A 14,172-nucleotide genomic window follows, 5' to 3' on the forward strand; every position below is an offset into this window, starting at 1 on the left:
TGTAGGTGGCCACTTTTCATTTGAATGGCCCTCAAAGTTCAAAGTTCAGCCTTTTGTTTATTTCAATGCTTTTTTCTTCTTCTTCATTTTCTTTATGTAGAAAGAAGGAGGTTTCATGTGCTGTTTGGATATTGTTTAAGGAAATATTTTTATTGCACTTTCTATAGTTATCTTTAAACTAAAAATACACTGTTATGTGTGGAAGCTCTGCTATAATGGAAATTAGTGCTGTCGGGTTATTTAAGGTTAGGCAAGTTAGGGAAAGTTAGTGGACTTTGTAGTCAGTCTTTTTTTCAGATAAGACCCATTTATATGCTCAAATGTTGTGAAGCTTTACTTTTCCAGGGCTTTGAAGTTACCAGCCAGTGAATTCAGGCTAACAAATCTGGCATCCTTTCATTCTAAAATAGCATTTCGGATCTGTTTGGGTCGCTAAGTTAACCTGTCCTACATTTTCTCATGTCACAGTTGTTTCTTCTTTCTTTCTTTTTTTCCAGTATAATGTAAAACTACTCACTTTTTCTTCTTTCTGTTGCAACATAGCTGCAGTGGCACCCCAATACACCGACTGTGTTAGACTGTGGTTACGCAAAATGATGTTATACAACATGTTAACACGCTCATCACAACCCAGTTGGTGATTTTGCTCCCATAATTTCGAATTTAGTAATAACAAATAATGAAGCAAAGACATGAATAATTAGTTTCGATTTAACTATTTCCATCTTTCGTGTTTTCTTGCTCCTGTGGTTGGGTGAAAACACAAATCAGAGCTGCTGAGAAACAACTCTGGCTCATGGTTCAGTGGTGTTATGGCTTCATTAAATGAGCTCTACCATCACTAAACCCCTTTAAAACTGATAAACAAGATATATAGACCATAAACAATGAAAGAGCAACAGAATTGGTTTCATTTTCTCTCCTTGAGGCAATTGTTGTTGTGATTTGGCGCTATATAAATAAAGTTGAATTGAATCCTTTTCAGGAAGGAGGGATGGAAATGAAAAAGTGGCGTGAGTCATAGAAAAAATAGGAAGCAGAAAGAAGAGAGACGCTGCAATGACTTTAATTTAGTGATTATGGATCTTACCGAGTTGTCTTTGTCACATTCATGAGACAAGAAAACAAGGCCCAATGCAGTGATTAGGATGCATTGGTGGTTGATAGTGTGTGTCCGTGTGATTGTGTGGTCTGTGTTTGGGTGCGACTGTGCTTGGGTGTGTTTGTTTTGGTATATCTGCGTGTGACTGTGATTGTTTCCAGAGTGTCAATGTTTCTGGGAAAAGTAGCTTATGATTTAATTACCTTGGCCCAAGCAGAGGCACAACCCTGGACCTGTGGAAGAGAGGAAGGAGCACGTCTGTACAGTGTGTGTGGGTTGGATATTAGATGCAGCAGTTAGTGTTGCATGAGATAAAAATCACTTGCATATCAAGTACATTCGGCAAGAGCATGATAACTTAGACACGCATTGAAAACATTTTCAAGGATTTTAAAACTTGAGCCTGAACGCAATTAATCAAAGTTCACTCGACAAATACAAACGCGGTTATTACCACCAGAAGAACCTGAAGACAGCACACCTGCAAATGAAAGCACCAAAAAATATCTCCCAGTGTAGTCTAAGAATATTCCAACCCCCCCCCCCCCCAGTCACCCCATTTGTATGATAATGGGAGGGTTTATGAACCCCTAAAATGCGAAATGTTATTTAGCACCAAAAATACTCAGTGATCATGGCACACTGGTGGATTGTGTTCATTTAAGAGATCCTGGAGATCATCTGAAAAACAATTAAATGAGCTCTACATTTGATAAAACAGTCGTCAAATAGTCATAGTCATCAAAAACATAACCCAGTAGAAATTTTATTTCTCATCATATTGTAAGCATAATTTGTAGATGATGAGATTTGCTATAAACAGGTTTTTAGTGAATAGTAACCCATTACCTATTAACCCTTTAAAGCCGGTCAGAGCAGCACGCTCCGTTTTGCGTAACTATTTTTAAATCCCGGTAGAACTGCAACCATGTAAGCTAGCGCAATAATTTTTTTTGCATATGAAACCGAAGGAGTTGTACTTACATCTACTTATGCCATCAGCTATAGTTTTGCAAAAACTGCATAAAAAGCACTTGCAGCAACAAAAACATAATATTCCAGAAACACGCTTTGCCGATCCGATCAGCTGTTTGTAACACTTCCTACGTCCATCAGCGCGAACTATCGCATATCCGCCATGACCTGCCTGAAACCGGAAGTGACGTCATTTTGCGGAAATGTAGTTTTTTACCTTCAGGGCCTTATGAGCCTATACTGGTGTTTTTAAAAGTCATGTTTGATTTTATGACTTTCTGTATCGTTTCTGGGATGCTTAGAACTCATATTGCACTGCTGGAAATAGTTTATTTTAATGCATATGCTGTTTTTTTGCAAATTTGCATCATACTATTTACTTTCGTTTTTACTGCAGTATATAAAAATTGGTGTATTTCAAAAATAAAACTATAAAGACACTCAAAATAAATTTCCTGTGATGGAAAACTATTTTGCGCAACTCCTTTGTATTTGCAGTTTTGAGGGATAAGCTTCTTAAATTTCTCTAACTAGAAATATATGTTAAAAAAACAAAAACGATTTTAAATTTTTTGTAGTTGATTGCACTTTTTTGCAATTTATGTAATTACTATGCACTTAATGCATACATATTATGAAATTTTGGGCTATAATGGTTGTATTGATGTATAGCAACTTGAAATGCTCCCAAAAATGGCACTACAACATGTAAAAATATAATATAAGCTCTGGCGGACTTGGTAGGTCTTAAAGGGTTAATATCTTGGTACTTCTCTGACTATAATTTGAAATAATGACATGAATATACATAATCTGTATATGCGTTCCTATTATTGTATACCTGTTTTTAAAATTGTGTTATATTACTAGTGCAACTGTGGGTGGACATTACAGTGGGAAAAAGAGAAAAATATGTAAATACGCAATGGTAAAAAAAAAATGTTACATTGAAATCTATGGGTTTAATAGATGGAAAAGCATTACATTTTTCATTTCAAAACATAAACTCACCCTCATGTTCCTCACAGTTATTTGGTCCGCTGACAAGCATCCCCTATCTCCTTTACTGTGAATTGCAAGTGAAGGATGTGAGAGAAAATGTTACTTCTACCATTCAGTAAAAATTAACATTATTATGTATTTACTGTGGTAACCACGCCATTTTTATTAGGTTATGTTCAAACAGTTTTGATGCAACAGCTTTAATGCAACCGCCAAATTGTTAAGGAGAAGCTTCTTCAGCCGTGCACATGGAAAATCATTGCAATCGCTCAAGCCGCTGCCTTACATTTACCAGCAGTGACATTACTTTTTCTATTGCGATAAATGCTGAAGTTGAAGACATTTTAGTCTCTTCCCTTTTTCCGTACCACAGTTCTGTTTCATTCTTTGCACACCTGAGGGTCATGAACTACAAGCGTCAGACACAAGCAGTGGTACCGTTCATAAACTGGATAAGAAATACCATGAAAGAGAAAGTCAGAACACAGTGCTAATACATTTCAGATACACTATGTAAAAAGAGGTAAGCTGGCCTTCAGCACATCACTCTATGGTACCATTCTAAGTGAGATTTTGTCGTCAGTAATTAACCAGGTTACGAGCCTTTATTAAGCTTTGCACGTAGAGTGGCTGTTCTGGTGCATAAAATCAAGTGCTCCCTATTCACACATATTGTACATTGTTTATGAAACAGCTGCAGCTGGAGGCAAAAGCATTTCCCTTCACAGGCTACAGCATCCTCTTCATTACCGGGACAATGCCTTTTTTATGTGATTGCGCTGTAACGTAGTGGAATTGATGTAACCTTTAAAAAGACATATTGAACCGGTGTTTGTATTAACTGATCCTGTGAGATCAACAACCTCGTGACTAAAAGACACAACAGGAAACAGAAAAATCACGGCGCTCAGTCATAACCAAGTGACATTTTTATCATAAAAGCACTACTGAAGAGTTTTTCATTATTACTCAATGTGCAATTCATTAAAAAATGGAACAACAGGAAACATTTCTGTCACTAAAAATTGAAGCTGATGTTCTAAACCTCTGCTCCCCCATATTTTCTTTTCTAGCTAGTCATTTAGGCCACAGGCTAATATTTTATGTCAGTGCATTTTTTTTAGAATTTGCATAGCTCTCTGCTGCCTTTAAACTCACTCATTTTTATACAATTACATTCATATTTTTTGTGTTCCTGTGTAAAGCCAACTCTATTTTTGTTTCCCCAATATTACTCAAAGCAAACACATGAATTCCACTCTGTCTTAATTTCATCCACACATAGAGGCTTTTACATCCATCCTATTTGTTTGCTTGCATTCTCTCCCTTGCAGGGCACCATTTACAATTCAATACACAAGCTAAAACATTAAATGTTAGGAAAATTACAAATGGTGTCATTGGGGTATATTACTGGCACTTTTTTTGACTGATTGTTGGGGTTTTTACACAAAGGGCAATGACAGTGTTAATCAGATTAGCAGAGCTTTGGTTGATTTGACATCAGAGGTCACTGCACATATATTGTGCTTAATAATTGATTTGAGCTCTTTTCACCCAAATGTAGGGGGAAAGTGCCCTTAATGCTCAATTTTAAGCTGTTGAAACAGATTTTTTTGCTAATTTACGTAGCACAAAGCCCATAATCTTTTCAATTCAAAAGCAATAATGAAAAGCCATTAAATTATTCTTAAAAGTAATAAAGTGTTCTCTTCTCTTTTTAAGGTTGTAAAGAGCTGAATTTGCTATTCTGATGCCCTGCGGTGAATTATTGAACACACACACGTACACACATGTACACACTGCAGAGAGCTACAGGCTGTGAAATTACCCAATCACAAGGTCTTGTCAGTTCTCAGACATTAGTCATCTCACATAGGCCAAGTGAGGTGATACACACACACACACACAAAGACAGAGGGTTTTGAAAAATTTATAAATCTCCATTAAAGTTAATGACACACCAAGTCCAAAATAATGTATTAGAGGAGAAGTGTGTGTCTGTGTGCCTGTTGTCACCCGAGGCTATTTATGTGAATTGTCAAGAGGTGTTAAGATGTGAATGTCCCAATCTGGTTGTTTATTCTCCATTTTTCATTTTCTTGCGAAAATATCCCGTAGATTTACAGAATATTAACTAGAAGCTATGTTAACAACAGGCACCTTGGCTTGTACTGTGAAATAAACTGTGATTCTCACCTTGAGTCCATTTCCAATTCTTCTCACGCACAAGCTGCTATCTCACTCATACCCACAGTTTGACCATGCACATACACAACAAGGACATGAAAATGAAAAACAGATCCAACACACACCTATGCAGGGTTCAATGAAGATGAGCCAAAACACTACATGAATCTACAGTCAAGGGGGAATGCCGAACAGTAAAATTGCTGTGCTGTGCTATGAAGTTTGCCGTCCTGCAACGCACAAATAGTGTAATCTTGGCTCGACACAACATTTTTGGACTAAAACTGCTGACTGTAGTTATGAAATTTCAGCACTGGGGTGAATTGGTCCCCTTAGAGCACGTTAGGCAGAAAAGGTCTAAGACGATTCAGCCCATAAATATCTTTAAATAGTTCAATTTTCAACCTGTGAGCCATTCTTGGATCTCTTAGAAAACCATCTCAATAACTCAAGTGCTGAATGCTCTGGGATGTGTTCTGCATGACCTCCGATGCACCTTTCTGAGCATTGTTAACCACCTTGTAAATGTCTTTCAGGTGAAGTATGGCCGGTTTGGTTTTGTGTGGGATGCAGCAGTGCTGGAGTACGTTGCTAATAATGATGAGGATTGCTCCTTCTACACCGTCAGCAACAACGCACCAGACCGTGGATACGGTATCGCCATGCAGCACGGCAGCCCCTACAGGGACATTTTCTCCCAGAGGTAAGAGCCTTATAACAGTAAACAGCAGCCAGCTGCATCGTTAACTGCATTTTATGTGTTAGTTTACAAAGAAAGTACATATTTTACTTGCTGGATCTGTTCTGTTTCATACCATTCATCTCAGTTAGATTGTCTTCTCTTTTAGGTATAGAAAAATCCACCTGTTTTGGAAATGAGTAGCATTCAAAATATATTTATATGTATCTTCCTAGTTATGGAGAAGTCCAGTAAGTTGTTTTTTTTTTTTTATTGCTACTCCAGATTAATTTCTGTAAAAAATGGCCGCTACCATAAAATTTGCCCTTGTACAGTGCCCGAAGAACCTTAAGACATCAATCTAGACAACAACAAGGTGGCAGATAAAAATTGCCAACTTCTGTCTTCCAGAATTAAGAATGCAATGGCCTTTTTCCCATCTTCTGTGCAGTTATGTGAGGCTTAACGTGAGGTTATCCAAGTGTGACTACCTTGCCTCCCAAATAAGTCAGCAAAGGTGCAGTGCAGACGTAGCCAAGCTGTTTCTGGTTGTGTATCTTGTTACTGTAGCACAAAGCTGAGACTCTGTTGCTTCTCACTGCTGAGTACAGTAACTGAATTTGTTCATTTTTTTCATTATACATCTAGTTTCTTACAGTGACCAGGAATCTTGGTAGTGTCTTGAAATGCAACACAAAGTCATACATCTACACGCTGAGAGGCCTCATTTGTTTTTTGCATTAATCTTTATTGCTGTGCAGTGATGTCACATGAGGTGAAGTGTCTGTGAAAGCCATGAGCGTATTGGTTGCATCTTAATCCTGTGGGTTTATGAGTTATGAGTTTTTTGGTCTATTTGTGGATTTGGATTTGTGTGTGCTGTAAGTGAGTGGAACATCTTGTGTGTGTGGGCCTAACTTTGCAAGCTTCACAGAGTTTGAATGGGTAGGCCTGTCTGTCTGCTCCATATCTGGTGAAGCGTTACACTTCTGAATATTGCCTATCATCACTTCTATTAAAATAAACAAGGAATTAATTGACAGGCTATGGAGGCAGTGTCACACTCTTGGGAAGTCAGTTTTAAACCGTTAACTCACACTGGTCCCCATGCTTCAAACGAAAAACCAGAGAGAAATCGTCAGGAGAAAAAAAATTACAGAGGCATAATTATTTTGTTTTTCTTTGCAGTGAGTTTTAGATTTTACGTTGTGCTATTCTCTAATATACTGACAAAGCACAAAGTCTGGGTTTAACAGGAATCATATGAGCAGTCAGTGTCTTGGCACCATGGAAAGAAAGGTTTCATTATGTTTAGTCATTGCTGAAGGCCAGGTCATAACAAATCTGGAGGCTTGACACATCTTTTGGTTGGATTTGTGTTGACTGGGAAATCCAACGGTATTTGAGAGGGATACATTGTGTACATTCCCTTGTTCATTTGTTCAATTGCTTATTAACACAATTATCTAATCAGCCAACCAGATGGCAGCAACTTGTTGCATTTAGGCATGCAGTCATGGTTAAGATGGCCTGCTGAAGTTCAAACTAAGCATCAGAATGAAGAAGAAAGGTGATTTAAGTGTTCGTTGTTGGATCCAGAGGGGCTGAATATTTCATAAACTGTTGATCTGCTGCATTTTTTTCACACAACCATCTCTAGAGAATGGCCTAGAAAAGAGAAAATTTACAGTGAGCAGGAGTTCTCTGGGCAAAAATGCCCTATTGTTGCCAAAGGTCAGAGGAGAGGCTTGCTAGGAACGCTAAAGTAACTCAAATAATTGCTTCTTACAACCAAGCTATGCAGAAGAGCGTCTTTGAATTGACCTGACAACCCGTCAGATCTTGAAGGAGCAGGTTCCATAAATTTTGATAACAGAATATTGGAAAAACATAGCCTGGTCTAATGGGTCTTGATTGCTGTTGCAACTTTTGTTGGGTTGGTAGGGTCTGAATTTGGAATAAACCACATGAATGCATGTGGGGGATATTGGCTTGGCATGTCACAAAACTCAGATGATCTCAAATTCGTGCTTGAACATGGCAGTGAGTTCACTGTATTCAAATGGCCTCCACAGTCACTGGATCTCAATCCAATAGAGCACCTTTGGGATGTGTTGGAACAGGAGATTCACATTCTGGATGTGTAGCTGAAAATTCTGCTGCACCTGTGTGATGCTCTCATGTCAGTATGACCCAAAATCTCTGGGGAATGTCCAGCGCCTTGTTGAATATATGCCATGAAGAATTAAGTCAGCTCTGAAGGCAAAAGGAGGTTCAACTCAGGAATAGCAAGATATACCTTAAAAGGTGCCCAGTGAGTGTATTTTCCCCACTTCAATAAATAATAATAAACTGTAGATTACATCTTTTGTTCATAGTTAAGTCTAGCCTAGTCTTGCTTATGTAAATGTGTAGCAGAAGGGGATTTTTTTTGGTCAGTAGCACAAACTGATGAGGTTGTTTATCAAGCAGTCAATCACATTCTCTGTAGGCAGCAGCAGTGCAGAGTGGAGTGATGGAATCTATCCAAAATACTGAGGAGAAATGTTGTGGAACTAGTATACAAGCTTGAGTGTTTATTAAGCGTACCAAATGGCACATGCTGCGTTGTCTACAGAAATGAGATGGGCATGATTTTATTCATATCAGTGCATCGCTATACTGGTATGAATCTCATCTACTAAAAGGGATTTCAAAGGCAGTAACACAGTGTATGGGTAGACAACGCTCAAGCTGGCCAAAAACAACTAGAGCCAGTGGGAGGAATTATATAACCAGCCAACATCTGTTAAGCCTGCAAAACCTTCTCTGATTCAAGTACAAGCACATGTGTCTGAGACCACTGTGTCATTTTTCCCTCTCTTTTTGCATCTTTTTTGAGATTTCATTTCTTGACATGACATGACAGAACAAATATAATAGCTATAGCTGCAGGCTTTTCTGCCTTTGTGTTAGAAAAACACATTTTGTATTAGGATCTCTGTGAAGCTTTTTGATTCTATCCCTATGTAAGTTGCTTTTCGTGGCTTTGGCTAATTCTGCCTAAAGCTGGTTCTCATGTCTTCCTGGTAGGCTGTTCTTGCTTTCAAATCGGTCGTAATGAAATACTTAGAAACATGTCTCAGAAGGATCAGTTTTAAAGCACTCCACCTATGTACACTCTAGATTCATTTGCATATATTATCCCCATAACCTGATACTCGTTTGAAAGCATAACATGCGTTAAATAGGCATCAGTGTGTAGTAACTTTTACTAGTGAGAGTTTCATGTTAATGCATTGTCCTATGTTAGAAAGTCCTAAAAAATACTACTAATACAAACACCATTAAGATAAGCAAGATGATTAAAATATAGCAATGATGAATAAAGATGTCATTGATTGGCTGGTCTAACTGGGGAGAGCTTTAACCACTTCTGAGGAGTATTTACTTTACTTTGTATTTACTGTGTGTATCAGTGTGCGTCTTCTGCATACTTGAGGAGTGTTTGCTATCTGCATGCCCCTGGAGATAATATGAGAGATGAAAAAGAATTTATTTACTTCGACACTTTGAGGAGAAAGAGAAAAAGGCAGACTGCTACAGCTTCATCAGTTTAAACCATTTAGTTTGTAATGAGAAAACCATCGGCAGAGTTCAAGTGCAGCACCAGCGCATGCCTGCTTCTGTTTGTGTGACTGTGCGGATCTAAAAGTTTTTGGCGGCATAGTAGAACAAATAGAGTGCAAATGTGTACATGCTTGAGTATGTGTGATGCTCTGTGATTGCTAGAGACAGCCTGCAGATTTACCAGTCAAAAAAAAAAAACCAGTGCCGTAAAGGAGTAGTCCTCTAATTTAAACCGACAGCTTCTGACAAGTTGCTTTGAAGTGCTGAAGGGCCAAGAACTTCAAAAAAAAACCTTCTCCCTGGCAAATATTATTTTTGTCTCTGTTTGTCTGAAGGCAGTGATGTGAAGATTTAATCCATAGCTGATGGACATCTTGAGGGTGTTGGTGCCCAGATAGATAGACAGATAGATAGATTCCTGGGAAATGTTAGGAGGAACACTTCAGAGAAAATCAACTACACGACCAATATTATATCAAATTTTGTCTTTCATTATTATCTTTCTCAATTTAAGCACATTTGAGGTGAGCAAGGAGAGCCACATCTACCGTATGAGTTTGGCTTTGGTCACAAAGATACATTTATATAGTTGTTTTATTACCTGTCTGCAGGCAACTGTTCATCAGTGGCCTGAGGGCTAATCATTAACTGCTTCAAAAATAGAGCCATGGTGGGCTGTATATCTGTAGGGACCTTGGCAGTGCATGTTGTATGGTACATTTGAGGGGTGAAATGGCGTATACACCTGCAACAAATCACTGCTACAAACAGATAAATCACACCTCAGAGGCTGTGGCTTGGATTGCTGTGGTGAGCACCCGAGCCTGGCTTCACTCTGGAGAAATTACATTATCTTCTTAGACTGTGTCATGTAATTTCTTGGCATGGTTTATATGAAAGCAGGGATTAGAACTTTTGGAGGTCCTGAGTTGGCCGTTTATTATTTTATTATTTTATAATTTCATATATATTTATTTTTATCTTGAAAGGAATCATGTGTTTCTCCACAAAATAACTTGGCAAAAGTAGGAAACCTACCGTGAGGGCTTGGTTAGGGTTCAGTATTGTGTTATCAAATGTAGATTTGTTTGGAGTAGCTTGCCATGATGCCACTTTATTCAGAAGTGATTATTATTACTCTTATTTAATTATTTTATTTCATTTTGGTATCTTAACACCATGGCTAAAGTCTTTATTCAGCCTTTAATCCAGCAATGTGTGCATATATTCTTTGTTGCTGTTAATTTCATTTCCAGATGAAAAATCAAAGTCAGCAATAGTAAGTGTTGTGTTGAGAAGTGGAAGTAGTCTTTGACTAAAAGTTATTTTAAATGATGTTAAAGCGCATCGAGTCCCAGTAAATACAAGGTAAACTATATATGGCACATAAACAGTTCGTTGTGATGCTTTCAGCATTCTGGCAAGCTTTTATATCCCCAGCTCTCATGACAATAAAATTGTCAGCAATAGTTAAAAAACTCTTGATGAACTGACTTCTGAAAGTTTGGTTATTGCAAACCTTGAAGGGAAATTTAATGAATTGTATAGTGTTTTTTTTTTCTTTGGGAATGTATATGATAGTGATAAAGTAAATTACACCAGTGAAGGGCACATATAAACGTTTTTTAAAGCTGCCTTTGCTCATGTAAATCTTACATTTTAGTCCCAGCAGAGGGGTTGTAAACAGAACCTGCAGAAGAGAGATGAAGGTATATTGCCTTGTCCTGTCCTGTCAGAGGTGTCTCATGCATTTAAAAAGAAAAATCTACTATATCTACTGGTGAAAGACGTTTTTACTATCTAGTGGCTAACACAGATGAAATACTGAAATACATTTAATGAAAGTCTATGTAATTGTCCTTTCACCTGACCAATAAAAATTCAAATATAATCTGAACATTGAAAATAAAAAGGAGGTCAGGTCTAATTGAGGAGGTTTGCCTGTGCTTGTGAGTCACACTTACACAATTGTATAAAACTCGCAATGAGAAGGAACACACAATTATACTGACTGAACAATTAGCATGGAAAATCGAACCAGTAAGTCAAATCAGTGACAGAAAAGTAATAGTAGTTTCATAGTCATTTAATAATCGGCAGTGTGTCATACTGTATCAGCAATGTGACTCAAGCTTTACAAGTGACCATTTCTGCTTTCTTTGGCTTTCACTCATTATGAATGTTTTAACTTTGAGACAAAACAGGGTGAACTCATGCTCTAGGATTTGTTAAATTAGAAAAAAAAAAATCTTTTTATTAATTAAATAAGCATCAAATGACTATAATGGAAAATTACTGATCTGTATTTTTTGGGGTTGGGTTGCTCATTTTACTATTATATAGTTCAATTCTACATGCTACACTTTCAAAAACATGTTTTTCCAATAGCTCTCTTGTGACCTTACAGCCCCTACGTGCACTGAGTGGTGAGTTGTATTCTGAATTTTCTGCAGCAATCAACAAATAATTAGATGATGAAGTATCAGTTTTCTCCTGTGCACCAACTCCCAGACTAGCCTCATCCCCCATTTGGAAACTTTGGACCCAGCTGCTTTGCTTGCCTTTGTGATTTCTCCATCAGACTGCCCCTGCAGGTGAAGATGTCTGCAGTTGATGATAATGGCTGATGATAATCTCGTACAGGAGGCAGAGGAGGTATTCTTTGACATTCTACTGTAGAGTCGGATCCAAATAACAAGCCAGACTCATTGGCTTTTTCTCAGTTCTCTTTTGGGACCCTTCGAGCCTAGTAATGAAGAATCTTGAGTTCCTCTTTAAGATGATATATGTGTCGCTCGTCCCACTATCCTGCCACAAGTTGTTCATAACAGTGAAGCAGAACAGTGATTTTCCAAAGGACGTTGGTTTTCTACTGTTATTTTTGGAAAAGCGTAACCTAGCTTAGGTGCTACATCCCAGGGAAGCCTTTTCAGAAATTTAAGCCGGATGCTGCTCAAGATGTTGCAGGGCAAACGTGGCGAGGTTATCCTCGCCTTGTCTGCCATAGCAATTTAGCCCATCGCTCTTTCCCCAGAGATAGCCACGGACATCAGGAAGCACGGCTTCAGCCTCTTTGCAATAATGACAAAGTGGACGATGAGCATCAACAGCATACTTTTGTGTTTTAGCTTTCTCCAGAAGTCAGATGGAGGATGCTGGATGGCCCCTTATCCCCCAAGTGAGGCGTTTAGACCACTCCTTGACAGAGCCATGGCTCGTTTACACTAAACAATCAAGGAACCAAAACGATAGAAGACCTTCACCGTCACAACATCAAAATCGCAGAGATGCTCACCTCAAGAGGAAGTTTGCTCCAACCATTACTAACCCTGGGTCTCCATGTTTCAGTACACTTGGTCCCGCAGCCCACCCACAATTGTTTCTTCCATTGCACACAGGTGGCACTACTGTGTAGGGAAGGGATCAGATGCTGGTTTATCAGGACCACCAAGATGCAGTTCTGACAGACTTACTTGTGCAACATTGTTGAATTCTGGGCTTCCCCTTAAAACCAAAGCGCTCTTCTTTTCACCAAACTGAGCATTTATCTACATAAGAACTAAACCACCTTGACAACAAAGTTGTCCCCAGTGAAACTGAAAGTGCTAAACTCTCTAATATCACTTGTTGCACCCCACAGAGTGGCGCATGTGCTACCTGTTGTACGTCTGCTGGATTTGGTGCCTGAAAGTGTTGTGGTTGTCCCCTTGGGAGCCCTCCACATCAGGTAAATTCAGGACAATTTAGCTGCCTGCCCCTCAACGAAATACAGTACCAAAAATCCATATTTAATATTCCTCTCCCACTGCAGCCAGTTTGTCATACATAAAAATCCCACATGTTCTCTCTGCAGGGGAGCTCCTTTGGGACAACTGTGTCAGACATACCAGAATGCAAAGATGCATTTCTCTCTACCTAGAGATGAATATACCAATCTTAAGTCGCTGGTGGGAAGTGAAGAAACCTTTGTCTCCTCGCATAATTTTCACTGAACTGCACTTACTTCCCCATTCATTCTGGTGGCACCAGAACAAACAAGCATAGTATAGCTGTTAGTGGGGGAGCTGTGGCAGTTGTCTTGTTACAAAGACATATGAAAGACATATGGTAACCCAATGGACAGGAGTTTTGATAGAGATTCCTGTTTAAGCTGGGGTTCCTATCTGAACTCTGTGAAGGGATCTCAGAGGTCATTCGTGGTGGCTTACTGTTAGCATGTATGAGTGAGTAGGCAATGAGTCAGCATCTCATTTGAGGCGCCACGGGCTCCTCTTTTCAAGTTTACAAAAAACCTTGCATAGTTAGCATGCCTCATCTCCCTTTTGAAACCTGCTGCATACATAATGTACGACTTGAAGCACACTATTTTCCTCGGCTGAACTTCATTAAATACTCTTGCATAATTCGGACTCTGCAGAGTTCATTCTGCAGGAGTTGACCTGGTCACACAATATTTCCTTCACAGGCCTTTCCCTGCTTAATAGAACCCAATATCCAAGGAGCAAGATCTTCTACTACAGCCTTCTACTAAAGCCTGTCATGCAGGAAAATGGTGCACTTTCCAGCAGTGGTGCATGGACAGAAGCTCAGACCTCATGTTGTGTCCCCTATCCCC

General features: G+C 38.8%; 1 protein-coding gene across 1 annotated transcript in view; it reads left to right on the forward strand.

The window, feature by feature from the left end:
• The window catches only part of grid2 (glutamate receptor, ionotropic, delta 2), a 539,815-nt gene that overhangs the window by 498,703 nt on the left and 26,940 nt on the right, over positions 1-14,172 (forward strand). The window contains exon 14 of the mRNA XM_080893112.1: positions 5,806-5,972. Within this exon, the coding sequence (XP_080749238.1) occupies positions 5,806-5,972 (167 nt within the window). The remainder of the gene's footprint in view (positions 1-5,805; positions 5,973-14,172) is intronic.

Source organism: Rhamphochromis sp. 'chilingali' (assembly GCF_963969265.1).
Source record: "Rhamphochromis sp. 'chilingali' genome assembly, chromosome: 10".
Classification (NCBI taxonomy): domain Eukaryota; kingdom Metazoa; phylum Chordata; class Actinopteri; order Cichliformes; family Cichlidae; genus Rhamphochromis; species Rhamphochromis sp. 'chilingali'.